Raw genomic sequence first — 17,739 nt, forward strand, 5'->3', positions numbered from 1 at the left:
CTTTTATTGTTTCGACTATTAGATGTTTCAATATTTTCTTATTTAACTCATGCCGCATGTATATAGAAGAAATAGTAAACGAAATTCAAATATTACTTATATAAATCAGTTTGTATTTGTATATTGATAATGAATTAAGAGCATTATTGAATTTCAATTGAACATTTTAATATTTGTGTCATTTACAACCTTTTCACGTTCATGAACTGTGATTAACTGTGACTGTGATTAGTATTTTACATTTTACCCATTTAAAATCTTTTATATAATGGAAATTTTACTAACAAATAAATTCATGAATCAGAAGATAGAATGTGGTTATCAAACCTTCAACTCTTGAATTGATACGCAATTATATGGACATAAAAAGGAGGTCATGTGTTTTAGTCCTTGACATAATAAAATTATGTGTTTTCTATGTAAATAGTCAAATAGAATATTAACGTTATTAGTAATAAATTTTTTTTTTGAAACTTTCTGAGTTTACAAAAATATATAAGAATGTGAAACTTAATTGATTACAGATTTAAATAGAAACATACTCTGTCCTTTAGTGTAACATAATGATACTAATTCATCTTTATTCAATACTACTCAAACAGTATGTTAAAATAAAATATAAATTTTCAATTAATTTGATACCACCACAAATCTTTGTAACAATACACGAACACACACAAACATATACAAACATTCTATAATAAGAATGACCCTATATATTTATATAGTTCAGATTTAATCAATTTAGCTACCTATAAGCTACACATTAACCTATTGGTCCCTAAAGATGATGGAACATAAAGTCAAAAAATCTTTTATAACAATATTCGAACACATACATACTGTAAGACGAATGACCTAATATATTTATATAGTTTAAATTTGATCAATTTAACTAACTTTAAGTCACACATAAACCTATTGGTCCCTTATGATGATGGCAGATAAGGTTAAAAAATCATGTAAGCTTCCCTTATGATAATAATGCTTTGTTGTGTGTCTAACGACTGCTTGAAAATCTATTTCCAAGAGATTTAAACACTGATCCATGCACTGAGCTACTAAGGCGAATAAAGGCGCTTTATTTATGTATCGAAATAAAAATCATTACAAGAAATATCGCCCAATAGGTAAAGATATCTCCTCATAGAATTGAGAACTTATTTCAATGAAACTAGTAGGTTTTTTATGAAAGAGTATGAGAGCTTAAAACACATTCAGGTAGTTTTCCTGGCACTAAATCATAACCGGAAGAAGTTCATAGGTAGTCATCTTATATCGGAGGACAATATAAAGGTTTGCAATAAAGGTTCAATAGTACAATGTATTGGGACAGTTGGGATTTAATAAATATATTTAATCTATGAAGGTAGCACAAAGCGTCTTTAAAATAACAATAATAGTAACAATAATCGACTTAATTGTTATACACAACCCAAATATTTTTTCTCGCCTCATCTCATCTATTTCTCATACCTCATACTAGTCGTTTGCATTATACTATATATTTTATACTATAAACTATATATTATTAATAAATTAATGAGTTCAGAAAAATCCAATATATAATCTGATTCAAGATCATTTTTTATTTAATTTTTCACCAAACCAAATATTATACGTAGTTTTTATTAGCCAAGTTTCAGATTTATTTGTGAGACTATTGTCTCACTATCTGACTATTGTATTATATCTGCTAAGACTATTGTTCTAAACAGTAGTAGATTTTATGTTATAATAAGGTTCCTGGACTTAAATAACCTAGACAGACTGCAGACCCTGTTGGATCCAATATACGTCCCACTTAGATATATATGCTGTATATTTGCTATTCGAGAATAATTTTATTATAATTTTTATATAATAATTTATATTATAATTTTTTATAATTACACTTATTGAAATATTTTCAAATATAGTGTTAGAAAATATGTAGTTTCATCGTTCTTGTAAAACATGTCGATAACATACATTTGAAAAATAATTTTTTTTCAAATCATATAATTTTAAGTTTAATTAAATTTTAATTAAACTCAAGTTCAATAAGGTTTTTTTGTATTGCAAATATTTATTTATTTGTTTTTTTTTCTGCTTTTAGCGCCGATGGCAACTTCGAAGTAACTTTAGCAACAAAAGCTACTCTCAACTATACCGGAAGAGTTGAGTGGCGCCCACCAGCAATATACAAAAGCTCCTGCGAAATTGATGTAGAATATTTTCCATTTGATGAACAAACATGCGTTATGAAGTTTGGTAGTTGGACTTATGATGGTTTCCAGGTTAGTCATTATTTTTGTAATAAAGCTAATAAACATTTTTATAGAAAAGCACTAATCTTTACCGTAACTGTGCGGTGTAAGTTCAACACTAAATCAAATAAACCAATTAAATTTACTTATTACCACATATATTCACTACATTGCACTAAGTTCTAACATAAAAATTTTATTAACTCTTTTAAGTCTTTAAGTAAGTAATAAACTTATTTCGACACTGTCATTTAACATATTACAATTTATACTCACATAAGGACTATAAATATAAAAGCGAGTAGACTTACCTCAAACATAATCCTTTCCTTCCTTCCTGTCTTGGTGGTTCTATGTTATTATTTTTTTTTGCCTTTTGCTGCCTTTTTATTATCAATAAAAATAAAATTCTCTCATAATTTGACTGGTAATAATTTTAACATTTTACATTTGCTTTTGTAATAAATGACAACCTTCGAAGGAAGCACAAAAAGTAAAGCACAGAAAACAAGAAATGAGAAATGAAATGGCCTATAAAAATGTCTCGATGGATTTTATCCTTTCAAGAAAATTTGTTACCAGCTCGGAATACATTGAAAAGCTGCTTTTACAGGAAAGATCAAAGGAAAAGTGCCATAAAATTGAGATTGGCGCGACATGTGAGGTCAGAATATGTACATATGAGATACAACCTTAGACAGAATTCCGTATAAGACTATTTAAATGAAAATGCTTCACTTATATAATATTTTTGGTGTAAGGAACGAGTTCTTGTCTGCTTATATGGAGAAAACTAAATTATGTTGAAATTCTTCAGGGAAATCTAGAGAAAAAATGTTCTGAGAAAGACGAAACAATTTTTATAACTTCACTTAGAATGTGCTGCTTGTAAAGTTCAATGACTGTGCTGATTTGCTACATAAGGACATGTAATTTAAAACACATTAAATTTGTTTTGTTTGTCTTGCTTTCAATAGATATTTAGTGCAGACCAACAAACTCATTTTTTTGGTTTTTTGTTGCTTTAATACAACACATAACAATATTGCTAATACCAGTAAAATAAACTGTAATATAAGTTTAGCTTAGCAACATACATTTTGTATTTAAGTCTATATAGATTATGTCAAATATTTAGTTAACCACAAACACAACAGCTTCCCAAAACCTTAAAATTGTATGTACCTCATGTCGTATGAGTAACAAAAATTTTTTGCTACTTTTATGAAATGAAAGCAACAAATTTCCTTTCCTAAACTTATAAAAGCAATTTTATTTCTACAGTCTTCGAGCTTAACGTGAACACAAAAATATTTTAAATTAAATAATATACTAACATTGTTACTTTAATATCAACTTTACTTAGAGCAAAAATACTTTATAATGTTACCACAGTCCTTGAGCACTTCATCCGCTTAACCATAACGAAACAGTTTCCACTACATCAACTATTTTCTTTAACAATTTCAACGAGTTATTAGATTTTCAGCAGAAATAAGACAACTGTAATAACATTTGCAATCCACTTCAAGACCAAACACCTCAAAGGATACGCTTTTCAACGCTTGCCAATTTCAATGTTACGAGCGCCATATAACCATTTTATCTGTTTGTCTTACTTGTTTAAATATGAAATCCCGATTTGGGACTCTCGTCAAACTGCCGATAGTGGATTTTATGTGCGCCTCATGTAAGGTTACATGTTCCGCACACAAACATGACGGTTACATCAATTCCAACTGGTTAAGGTTAAACAAAGAGCCAAACATATTCGTTGAATTGTGAATATTTTGTTTAACAATATGTGAAATTAAATGAAATTCGATTATATTCAGTTTGTTTTATTACGAAGTGTATATTCTCTATTTGGATAGCTCGAAATAACACAATAGACTGCGCTCGTGCCAGTGCCAGGACTATCATATGCAAAGTAGTTAAATTGTGTAAAAATGGTAATTGAATTCCAACAAATACTGTATTGCTAAATTCACATGCTGCATGCTGGTACATGGATACATGCAAAATAAAATAAGGATAATAAAAATTTTTTAAATGAGATTGCAATTTGCATATCCTGTGTGGGTATGTCCTTATGTGCAACGTTTCGAAAGAATGATATGTGTTAGCCAAAATTTAATTAAAACAATGTTAAAGCGATTTAATTAATTTCTTTCAACTGCTAATGTAATAAAAGTAATTAATATATATAAAACATTCCAATTGTTTTTATTTAAGAAAAACAATATTCAATGGATAGTGGTCCTTTTGTTATTGTTAATAAAATTAAGAGGTAATTTTTGTGAAATGTAGCTCTTTTACTGAAACTTAACCGAAAACCACGAAAATTAAAATGGAAACTTACATTTTCTTTGTTATTCCGTTTTTAATTATACTTTTGCAGTTTTAAATATAATTAAATTAAAGTTACTATAACATCTAACTTAAATAAAAATTTACAAATTAAATAAAAAAAAGTACAATGTTTCTTAAAAGTCAATTTTAAAGCCCCTTTATATATAAATAAAAAAAACCCGTGCATATATGCACTTGCTGAGACTCTATTCACACTTAAGGATTATTATTTTAAAATATTTAAAAATTCATGGAGTTTTATTTTCTCATAATTTTATATTATTTTCGTATTAAAAGTACATCCCCTTTTTTTGCCACAACCAAGAGAAATAATTTCGGATTCTTTATGCACTGCTTCAGTAATGTTAAAATACTCAAGCCAAATATAGTAAACCTTAGGTATATCTTAGTAAATCCAAATTTTTGAACATATAAAAATAGAAAAGATATTTAGATTCAAATATTAATATGACTTGTGCTGATATAAAAACTGATTAATATAATTATAATCAGCAAAGATATCGTATCCATTCTGCTACAAATGGATACGATATCTAATAATAATATGATATCGAATCATCTAAATTACAGTATTAATACTGATTTTTTCTGCCATAATAAATAGGCTCCTATTAAAATAATTATTTGAGAACATTATATATTCCTTTCTAATGACATATTTTAAGTTTTTCTATTTGATTTAATATGTACAGTTGTTGAAATTATTCCTTAGAATTGATCGTAATAGGTGTAGTAAAAAGAAATCCATAATTTTTGCATGAAATTAAAAGCTGATTTACCGTAACCTTCATAGAATGGTCCGATTTAGGTCAAATATTTGCCTTTTTGCTTAATAAATTGTTGCCATTTTGAAGGTGATTTCATTATACCTCTCTCGTTAAAGTCTTTCTTCATATTGCCAAAAAAATTGAGACAATCGATTTTCACAAGCCTCTCTTGAAGCGAATTTTTAACCAGAAATATCCTAATCACTTAGTGCCAGGTCTGGACTATAAAATGGATGTATAAAAACTTCCCAACCAAGACCCTGGAACTTTTGGCGAGTCATTATCGATGTGAGGGCTTGGTGTTGTCCTGATAGAACACAATTCCTCTTCCATTGCTCGTAGTAGATGATCCAATCCCAACAAACACAACAATAACTTTCTGGCTTGGCCACCGTTTCAGGTCTTGGAATTATTTCTCATATTTAATTATTCGTAAATAATTTTTTTGAGACTGCAAGTGCCAAAGGTTGAACTCGTGAATACACGAGTATACTATATAATTAATATAAGTATATTTATATTGGTGTCGACTTAATTACTTATTTGTGTTTAATTTTAACATATTTTTTAGATTTTTATATAATATAACATAAAAAGGAAATTTAAGATTAAATAAAGTACCAAGGGTTGAATTCGTGTCCTGCCAAATTTAAAACTCAGAGTCAGTGTTCATTAACCAACTGACCCAAAGCCGTATTTGAGTTGTATGTTTGCACTTCGGAGTTTTGTTAATTTGCTGTGAATATTCATTACTTGTTGTGGCTTATTAGAACGAATTCATAAACCAGATATTGAATAATTCATGCTCACGTTCATGTTAAAATCTTTTTGAGTTAGTGCATCTGTACACTTTTACTCTTTGATAGCTGAGGAGTTTTTGCAAAGACCCAACCTTCCGACTGACTAATGTATGTATTCCTCAAAAGCTTCGTTATTATTCAATGACTGATCTAAGATCTGCTTACCGCTCCGTGTGGCTAGAGGTTATTCTAAGATTAGATAGTGCTAAGTAGGGCAGCCTGTCGTTTTAGGGCTCTGTCCCTTATGTATTTTTTGACCGAGGTTATTCTAAGGGTTATTCTTACTATGTCATTTGTTCGGATGTACAAAGGCACTTTAAAGAGTCTTCGGAGAGCCTAACTTTGAGCAACTTGCAACTTCTGGATAGCAGAGTTGAATTAATTAATTTATTTTTAATTGTTAAACTTCTGTATGTTCACATATTTATTTTATATATTCTTCAAAGCATAATTACGTTCAATATTTGCCGTGTCAGTTGTTAATGAGTTAACTATTATTACTTGTTATTTAGAATTGTTATTCCAGACATATTGAAATTGTGTATACGTTAATAGCATTCCGAAAAATTAACAAATAAATCAGATTTTTACTTTATTAGATACTAGATGCCAAGGCCATATTTTTATATACACGTAGGCTATTATTTTTAGTCTTTGCTGATATAAAACAACGTGACATGAAAAATCACAAGTTAAAGAAACAATAAACATTAAATTATCTAAAGAAAATATTAACTTTTTCTCCTTTTGAGCCGGATATGAAAATCATTAAAACTTCAAGAAATTTATAAATTCATTTTTAATGATGTCCGGTGCAAATTTTTCTTAAGACCAAAAAAACTAATTCAAAAATATGACTTTGCTTTTCCTTAGAACTGTTATATCATTTATAATTTTGCTTAAGACTTTTCACTTTTCATTATTAGAGGAATTTTCTTTTGATAAATGTTGGCCAAATAAGTCGAGGCGTCACAATTTATGGCTTTTATATTTGCCAAAGTAAGTCAGGAATGGCTTATAATTTTTCTTTTGTTGTGGGCCATAAAGCAAAGTAGAACGAAAGTCTGCAGAGTACAAAATGAAGAAAATTGCTTTTTATTTACGCGTAATTTAAAATTGGTATGAAAAAAAAGCTATGACCAGCAATTGGGTCATTTTCTTCCTACTCAACTAAAACTGTAGAAACTGTAGAAACTGTTGAATAACAAAATTTATATTAATTTCCTTTATTAAAATAGCAGAGCAATCTCTTTTTTTTTCGTTTTTTTTGCAAATATAAAATGAAATTTTATTAAGCACCTTAAAGGAATACGTGCAAATAGCGTCTGCCGTCATTTAAAGAGCAAATCAAATTTTACAGCAGTTTTTATGTAGACACGACCACTTTCACTTCAGCACTTGTCCGTACAAATTTTGTAATAAATTTTATAACAAATTCATTGATTCATTGAAAATTTACCATCTACCATTTTACAATTTTACCATTTACCATTGAAGAGCGATGGTTTATTCCACTCGTCTAAATAAAAATGATTGCAAATGATTGCGATTTCCCACCAGCGCACATTCAATAAAAAAATTGAAGGAAAACTGTGAAAAAAATTTTAAAAAAAATTATAAAAAATCTGTGTTGTCTGTCTGTTCATCAATTAAGTGATATTGAAAAAAATTTATTTATTTTGTAAAGAAAAATGCAAATAATTTATTTGTATACATTTTGACTTAAATTAGTTAAGCAAACAATTTTCACAAAAAGTCTTTTAAATTTTAATAACATTTTTTTATGCATTCAAATTCTTCCATGTCAATATATGTTTTTCACAATTGAGCTGCTGCTTCTTCTTCCTTCATTTAAATAATTTTGTCCATTGCCACCATTTCCACCATTCCATCGAAAACATTTGGAAACTTTGAAAAGGTGTCAAGTTTCTTACTATCCATTCTCTATGGCATTATTCATTCAGTGATGCCTTCAAACCGATAATGTTTTAGCTTTTAGTTTCAGTTGTGCATTATTATTATTTTTTTTATATTATTGTCATTTCTTGTCGAACTATTTTCGAATTTATCCATTTGCATTTGTCAAAGTGGCATGGCACTAGGGACAAATGTCACTTGCACCCCTGCCAAACGAAATCCATTGTATATCCTTGACAACACTGTGAAGGTGTGTCGACAAACTTTAATGTACTAATACAAATACTGTCACTTTTTTGTTAAGGATATATTTTAAATTCTGCTCCTACTAGTGCAACTGCTGCTGGATCCACTGCTGCAACGCTGTGATGTGGAGTCCATTTACAAAGTTAATGTTGACATGTCGTGTTGATACATATCAGTGTGCAAGTGAAATTAATTTCGAAAAATTTCAAAACGAAACATTTTTTTATATTAACAGAAGAATGCTTTTTATTGGACAAAAAGTCCTTACAAATGTCACTGATGAATAGAGTAGAGAAAACGAAGAATACTAAATTTTATAAAAATTAAGAAAAAGTTCTGAATCAAAAAAACTGTAAGTAAATCTTTAAAAAAGAAAAATATATTGTAATTTTAACGATTTTATAGTCAAAGAATCAATATTCGGGGGAGTTGCTTTCTTAGATCAAAGATTTTAAGACTTTTATCAACGAAAAAAAGGAGTATATTAAAGTGGAAACTTTCACAGTGACTTTCAAACTGTAAAGCAAACTAAAAATATGAAATACCATATTTTGTTGCCTCAAAACTAAAGGACCCTTGAGTATTGTTAGGAGTCAGCACATGATACAGCACAAGGAATACCTTAAGGTAACGGTGAGAACCATCACCTATCTAAGATACAAGAACACTCTTTTCAGCATTTGAAAAAACTGGTATAACATTGTTGGGTTATGATCTCCTAAACTTTACCAATATTAGTGCTTTCTTTGCAACAATTTAATTGTGATTGTTCAGTTATGATGTTCTGAGCCTAATATTTATGGTCTCACGTGCTCTACTCTCTACCTCTCTCTTCATGATCTCTGTAGAGTAACAAAATTATCTTTGGAAGGATTCGAATAGTAATGAAGAAACAACAACAAAAATTTTAGTTAAAATTTAATTGGTATTTGGCTGACCATACAATGCTGTTTCGGATATTGTCAACAACTTAATTAGTTTATAGTCCGTAAGTAATTTGTTGGACTTATGTCTGTCGAATTAGAAGCGATGATTAATCGTGTTTTTCCACAATTAGCCAAAGCTGCACAAACTTTAAATGCTGAAGTTCCAGGTTTTTTCGTCACTTTTACTGTAAGTGACACTAACCAAAGCACTTGCCATGCTTTTTAAATTATAACGTGCTTATAAACTATAGCTTTTTAATTGGAAACACAAGTTCAACGAATTGAATATTAATTTTTGTAGTTACCTATTTTTATTTCAATGCTAATCAGTTCAACAGATTATGTACGGACTATAAACTAAGTAAGAAATTCGAATATTTTCAAAGACCACTAATAATGGCTACTTGGCAATAATCGAAACAGATTTATATGCCCAGCCAAATTTCAATAAATTAACAAAAAAATTTGTTTGTTTTTTCAATACTATTCGAACCCTTCTAACCCTTCTTTTAAATAGTTTGTTTTCGTTATTAGAAGTGTCACTACCAACAAAAAAAATTAACATCATAATTTATTTATTTTGAAATAATTTTAATTATCTTCAAGATTCATTTGTTTTGTGCAATGTGATGCGTCTTATGACGTAAAGAATCAACTAGAATTTAGATACCACTGAAGATGTTGGATAAAAAACCATCGAAACGTCGGGTGAAAACATATAGTAAATTATATTTTTATTTGCATACCAGTCACAAGACCAGAGTAACCTAAATACAAAACATAATTAATTAAAAATTAAAAATTAAAATTAAAAATTAATTATCTTTATTTAGCAAAAACTTAAAAAAATGTTATAATATCAGTATTCAAACTTCACAACGATAATAAAATCAATTTTGGAACACTAACTCCAATTATTCAAATCTCAGATAACAAAAATGGAAATTTCGAATAATTGGTGAACAAAAACTTTTGATAATATCTACACGATGTTCGATTGATGTTAACAATGCTTGATTGAAATAGCAGAGGAATTGCTTTAAAAACGATGCAAGAAAGGATGAATACCAGAGGAAAGAAATATCATTGTCAGAAGGCAATTTGACATTTTGTGTCAGCTCACAGTTCATTCGTCAACATCAATCGAGCACGGAACCAGCAAATATGATGCACATACACATGTTACTACCTTTCACATTTCCATAAAAACGAAAAACGAATTCAATTTCCATTGCAAACAAAACGGTCACTTTTATTCCAGAGAATTTTATGAATTCTATAGCAAATAGTGGAAATTCTTCTATTTTATTTGCTTCTTCTTTTTTGTTTTTTTTTAGATTTTTTTTAATATGAAAACTAATAATGGTTTTTTGTCATTTTATAGTATAGTGAATGTTCATTCATCAAATATACGATTTTTTATGAACTTTTTCTTTACAATTTGCAGGTGGACTTGCGGCACATCGATGAATTAAATGGCACAAATGTGGTTGAAGTTGGTGTAGATTTATCAGAATTTTATACATCAGTTGAATGGGATATATTAGAAGTTCCTGCAGTGCGGTGAGTATATGAGTATATTTAATAGTATATAAATTTACATTTGAACATGAATATTGTGTTAAGTAAATGTGCATATCTTGCGTGTACTTAATGTGGTGTATGCTTATTTTTGGTAACTAAACAATAGCCTGCTTTATTTTATGTTGACACCATAAATTTGACAGCAGAATTGCCAAAATATTCCTGTGAGACCGAAACACATACTAAATTGCACACTTGTGGCATTTACCGAGACACTGAAAATTGCGAAAAACACGTTTCCTTTTGCAATTAGAAAATCGAAAACTGTTGACTTTAGGCTTATGACTTAATGAAATACCAACAACAATTACAACAACGACAAGTCGAAGAACAGTACTAACCAACAACATCACAAACCACTAAAAATCCATAGAAAAATGTATGAGAGACTACATGGAATTTAGAAGCTATTGTCCTGGCCACCAGGGTGCACTTCTGATTAAATGTACCAAAACTCACTGAGCTTTATTTGGCATTGTAGTTTAGTGCCTCATCTATATGGCTGCATATATTAACATGTTTATATATGTATATGTAATAAAGTGCTATGATACTAACATAATAAATGTATTTAGATAGATAGATGTAGAACGCTGTGTAGCAATATATACTCGAATGATGTGCTTTTATCTTATGCCGTTGGCATTTTGGCAAATATTTTGGCTGTACTGTGCTGTACTGTGCAGTACAGCACGTAGCACGCACCAACCAAAATGTACGTGTTGCCATAGAGAACAGCACTGGGTTTTGTAGATTCCTTAAGTATTTTATAGCTTTAATTTAATTTTAATGCTGTTAATTTAGGTATTCTCGGCAGCTTCAATTATAAAATGCAAATAAAAGGTGAGGTAAAAAGGAAATCATAAATAAGGTGCTGAAAAATTATTTGTCAACTTAAACGAAACATACTGCCAAAGAATTTCAAAGTAAGAGGACAAGAAAATAATTTAAATGCAAAGAAACAATTTTTCGAAAAATTTTTAAATTAATATAATTACTTAAGAAGGACAACAGAAACAATAAACAACAAAAACAGCAAGAATTTTCAAGTTTTTAATAAAAATATGTACAAATTCAAATTTCATTACTGAGGTTAAACATAATTTGATTTCCGCTCTTCTTATGATTATACCAACTCAATCCAAGCTATTTTGCATTACTTATATATTTTTAATAACAAAAACAAAAATGAAATCGAATAAATAATACAAAAAAATAATAAATAAAATGAAAAAAGAACCTACAATACAAACAAATAAAGTTTTTAAATTAAAAAACTTTTACATTTGTTTGTGGTAACCTTTCCTTTTTTTTTTGCAGGGATAATACGAAATCAAGTCAACATTAATTTCAGTTGAATAAAAGATATATTTCTTAAAACAAAACTCAAGAAAATTTTCAAATTCTTAGAAATGTGTCTCAGCATTTATATTTGTTTATCGCTAGTATTATCAAATGAATACTTGTATTATTAATATAAGTAGTCAACAGTAATCAATAGGTTAATATACTTGACTTCCTTCACACACGCCCATCAAATCAGAAATGAAAGTATCGCAGTTTCTCATAAATAAAGCAGCAGTAAAGTAAAACCAAGAAGAACATTTAATTGATTGCCTTCATTTCACTTCAACAGCAATGTTTTGCAGTATTTTTATTGTATATATACAGGGTATGTTGTATGAATCGTTGAAGATTTTAGAAATTTACAATACTTGTGCTCTAATAGGCTTTAGGCACCAACGAAACCTAATCTCTCTGTATCAGTGGTTCCTAACCTTTTTTGACCAAAAACCATTATGATAATTTTGTTTGTAGTACAGACCACAAATTTAGGAATAATAAAATGTATGATTGTTTTAAAATTATTTATGCATCCCTGGTATAACTTATAATAAATTGTATGAGTGCATAGATTCCTAATAAGGGAGGTCTCAGAAGACAAACTGTAAGCTATATATCCAAACCTGTTAAATTTCATTTGCGAACCATTTTTAACCATCTAGTTGAGTTAGGAACCACTGCTCTATATGAATGGTTGAAAATTCCAGAGGTTTAATTTCATGCAAACTACGACTGATTTGTAGAATATATCGATGTGTTCTACCCACCAGCGTCAATATAAGGATCTATTTGATTAAGAATAAGATATATTAGGAGTTTTTCGATATTGTTTTAGAAAGTAATATCCTTCTAGTTTATTCAATTCGGGGAATAATGTTTTGATACGCGATTATAAGATTATTCTTTCAGTTATGATGCACAGTGTTTGTCTAGTAGATCTCGATAGTGTTAGTTTTCAGTCGTGGCTTTCAGAGCTGTTCGTACGCTGTATTCATTTTGGAAATTGTCTGTCATTATACCAACTATGACGAACAGTGTTTCTCTTTCAGAGTTCAGGTGTGATAGATTTCCATCTGAGTATTAATACAGCTCTTTCAAAAACATTACTCGCACTAAGGAGCAAGAATATCACATCATCAATCCCCATCACTTAGAGTTGAGCTAAGTACTTAGTACTCACTGAGTACTTACTCAGGTAATATTTTCAGTAAAATTCAGTAAAATTATATTTTCGTAATTTAAAAAGAATTTAATTAATTTAAGAAGGAGAAACAAAAACTAAAAGAAACGAATGAAATACGTAAAATCTAAAAGAAATGTCATGTTTCCTTCACTTTCACACAATAGAATACTTTTCTCACGCACTTAATAGCTGCACAGCGGAGAAAGGCACCACCGACGCATACATTAACGTGCTTTCATCTTTGAATGAGTCTAAGAAAAAACCGCATTAGTAAGTCTATAAATATTTTTCATATTAAGACTTTTGCTAAAAGCATCTTAATCAATAATTTGGTCCTTGACTTGCCAAGAAACAAAAGTAGAAAAATAGAAAAAAAAATATATATGTACAAAGCTGGGATGTGAAAAAAATGAACTAAAAATATGCACGTAAACGTAATGACGACATCGTTTGGCGTCTGTCGCGACAAAAGTCAGCATTACACACGTACTTATGTCTGCCTGTCACACTTATTGAAAATGTTATACTACGTAAATGCGGACCTCTATGTGGACCTATATGTATTTTGTGTGTTGTGAAGGGTGATGCGTACTTATATTTATGTATATATGTATGTGAAGATATAGGTGAAAAGTCCGAATCACATTTACGTGTCCAACAAAGTGTGAACTTTTATTTTAAAATTTTTATTGCAAGTTTAAATTTATGTTTTTAATATTAAAGAAAATTGTTAGAAAATGCCATATAAACACTGCTGTAATAACTGAAGGAAGTTTAACAGCTTTAAACAATATACTTGCATACTCTACGCTATCGTAGACATATGTATGTACATGTTAATTAAACTTCTAAAGCTGCAATATCATGCGCTCTACTTTCCATATATAAAGGTGCAATGGCAACCTTTTCTTTGCTTTATATAACGCCACTGCCTTGCAAACATAGCTCAGTCATATCCTTGAACTACTCGTATTGTAGCTATAAGCACATACGTACACGCTTCTGTGAAAATACGAAAAGTGATAAATTACCAAAAGCACGAGGACATAAAGCTGACGTTAGCGTTGAAGTCAACATTGGCGCTGTCTCCATCTTTATTACCAACACCAACACATGATCAAGAGAAAGCAGCAACATAAGCAACCACAAAATCATACTTCTTGTCATTATTATTGTTATTGTTGTTGTCATCACAGTGGGCACAGTGAGTCAGAATGAAATTTTGACAAACAAAATTCGGTATTTTCTGAACTAGTACAAAAATAATCAAATAAAATTTTTCTGAGATATAGTTTTTGAAGTGAACTTTTGAATGTATTGTAAGTCCAATCTCAAACATCTTTTAAATTTGAACTTTTATATAATACTTTAATAATATAATTATATTTATATTATAAATTATTTTTATGGGAGCTGAACACTGGTTCCGTAAATCCTAGCAGGTCTCACTTAATATCTATTAAGTATACTTCAACAATGTTAATAAATTTAAACATAGTTAAGGATTGTACTATTCATATCCAAAAAGAGAATATTATAAAAAAACAAACAAAATATAACACTTTATGAACTCGTATTTAATAGATAAAAAAATTAAATTTGGTAAATACTTGTACTATATCACTAAGGTTCAGAAGATTTCGTGACACTCCACTTAGTGCAACAATCACCTCCCATACAAAGATTGCATAAATCTATTTTTTATTAAAAAAAAACATTCATGACATTTATAAAAATACAACAAGAAATGGAATAAATTCAACTACTAGTTTTTTAGTTATTTGCAATTCAATGAAATTTAACGAAATTGAGTTTTTACAAAAATTAAGCCAACTCCATTCATATCCTTAAGTGAAAAGGTAAAAAAAAACAGACATTTCTAAACCTGAACCTAAAAAGTGTATTTGAGTTCTATAAATTGTTCTTAATATCCAAATGTTAAAGGTTAATAAAAAAAACGAAAAATTGTCCATTGGACTCCATTTTATTACCTAATTCAAATGTGGTCTTTAATTAACCTTTTATAGAAACAAAAAAACCAATATATAATAACATATAATAACGTATTTAATTTATTTGCAATTAAAATTTCAAGCAAGTTGGTTAAAAACTAACGCAATTATCACAAATTATATTCATATGGACATCCTGAAGTCTGCCCAAAACCTACTTGACTATTGCAAAGTTGATTTAGAATCACTTTTATACATACAATATTAAAAACTTTGAGTGTCTGAAAAATTAATGTTAATATCATGTTTCCACTATAACTAATACCATTTATATTCATGAAACTCTGGTTTGGTCACTTCCATTAACATAAACTGATTTATGCATGCGAAATAGCTTGGTTGTTTACATTTTACATATAAAATATATGACTAATATTTCAAATTTAGATCATTTCTCTTGTGAAAAATTTGGTTTAAGAATCTTCGCATTCGACTTTTTTCGTTTTAAATCATTAATGAGCTCATAAATTTATAATGAGCTTATTGATATGAAAGCTCCTTGTTGGATTAGTTATCTTAATTTAGGGCCATAATGACCAAAACTACCTAAATGAAACAAGTGGAAACATGGTATAAGCAAAAATTAATTTTTTTCCTTTGCGGATTTAGAAAATACCAAATTTTGATTATTTAGTTTTAATTCTGCCACACTGTGCGACGTTGTTATATTTTTCTTGTTGTTGTTGTTAAAAATTTACAAGTGTATGGCAGAGTTTGCGGCTACGTAATGTTGTTGTCTTGTTACGTTTGTTACGTTACGCTACGAGTTAATTTCATGGTTTTTTGCATTTCCGACACTTAAGTTTTGAAGGTTTACAAAACTTAAACTTAAAAATGGAATTTCAAAAGAATTTAAGAAAAATTTATAAAAGTACAATAAAGAAAAAAAAGTCAGCTCACCTCACTTGTGTTGAGTATGTCGGTTTATAGTTCAACTTAAGGTCGAGGCTGTTATACCTAAAGACACAAGTATTCTTTTTTGTTTTTATATGCATTTTTAAATTGTGTTTTTTTTTCGTAAGGAAAATTACAAGAAAATTTTATTTGCTGTGATTGGAAAAAAAACTGACACGAAGCTATTGTATTTTAAGTCATGTATAGTCATCGAATCTTCATTTGTTTTTTCTCCCAGTTTATACTCAACTCCCAGTTTAGTTACAAAGCAACAGCACATTGTCCTGTTAGCGCAGTTGTCCTTTACATTATGCTGCAAGTGCACGTATTCTATGTCGATTGCTTTGACAGTGGATAATCTTGTTTCCGATGATGTTGTTGGTTACGCCCTTTCGTTCTGGCACTAAGCACCTCTGATACTTTGATGGCGGTGCTCGGTGCTTGTTGTAATGACAGCTGCACAACGTGTCAATGACGCGGGCACATTGTGTCGCTGCAGTCACGAACCCAGCTGTCGCATTCTACCAGCATGATTAGAATTAATGCCATGTTCAGTTTGAAAATTACTTCCAATAGGATATTCAATTTTTCATTGAGCTTTCTGAAATATGAGGATTTTTTTTTTATTAGAATTATGTTCTGAACAAGTGAACGGCACGTGATTTTTAGAAGGAATGGTAAAAAAAAGAGTAAAAGAGTAGTTAAAATTTGATTTTTTTTGCTAGTATTACCAAAAATACTCCCACATTAAATGCTCGCACATTTTCACAAAAATAATTATTTATGTAGACTTAAAAATAGAAATTAAATATTTTTTTTAGTTTATTTTTTAATCTCACATTAACTCGAATGCTCCATTAATGTTTCATTCTACAGAGTAGCTATATGTATCTGTGACTTTCTAGAAACCTTTAAAAAAAGTTCCTACTATTTTCGAATTTCGAATTTTGAAGTTGAGTTTTCTACAGCGTGAGAGTCAGTCGAAAAAAGAGTCTCACATTAAATAAATATAAATCTGCGATGTTTTCATACATTTACATGAGCTTTCTTAAACGAAGTTAGACCTACAAAATGCTCTACAGCAATAAGGCAGCGTTATTTTCTTCTTGTGCCTATAAAAACTTGTAAAATCTTTATTCATTCACAAAGAAAAAAATTTAAAAAAAACTTCTTAAATACAACAATCTTTCTACCAATTACTGAAAATTAATAAAAAATCAAAACAGAATATAAACATTAAACTCTAAAATTAATTAATTTATTTAAATTAAAAATAATTTAAAATGTGCATCTGATTTATTGTTTTTCTAGACGGCAAGACATTTTTCATATATTCGCTGCTTTTCCAATATACCTTTGCCTTTAGTGCATTTCAATAACACTCCATCTCATCTCATCTCAGCCCTTCTAATATTCTTTTGTCTTTAGTATATTTCAATAACTA

General features: G+C 29.2%; 1 protein-coding gene across 1 annotated transcript in view; it reads left to right on the forward strand.

The window, feature by feature from the left end:
* LOC119670294 (acetylcholine receptor subunit alpha-like) overlaps positions 1–17,739 on the forward strand; it is a 94,758-nt gene that overhangs the window by 41,255 nt on the left and 35,764 nt on the right. The window contains exons 3-4 of the mRNA XM_038080497.1: positions 2,099–2,279; positions 10,726–10,841. Coding sequence (XP_037936425.1) covers positions 2,099–2,279; positions 10,726–10,841 — 297 coding nt within the window. The remainder of the gene's footprint in view (positions 1–2,098; positions 2,280–10,725; positions 10,842–17,739) is intronic.

Source organism: Teleopsis dalmanni, chromosome 1 (genome assembly GCF_002237135.1).
Source record: "Teleopsis dalmanni isolate 2A chromosome 1, ASM223713v2, whole genome shotgun sequence".
Taxonomy (NCBI): domain Eukaryota; kingdom Metazoa; phylum Arthropoda; class Insecta; order Diptera; family Diopsidae; genus Teleopsis; species Teleopsis dalmanni.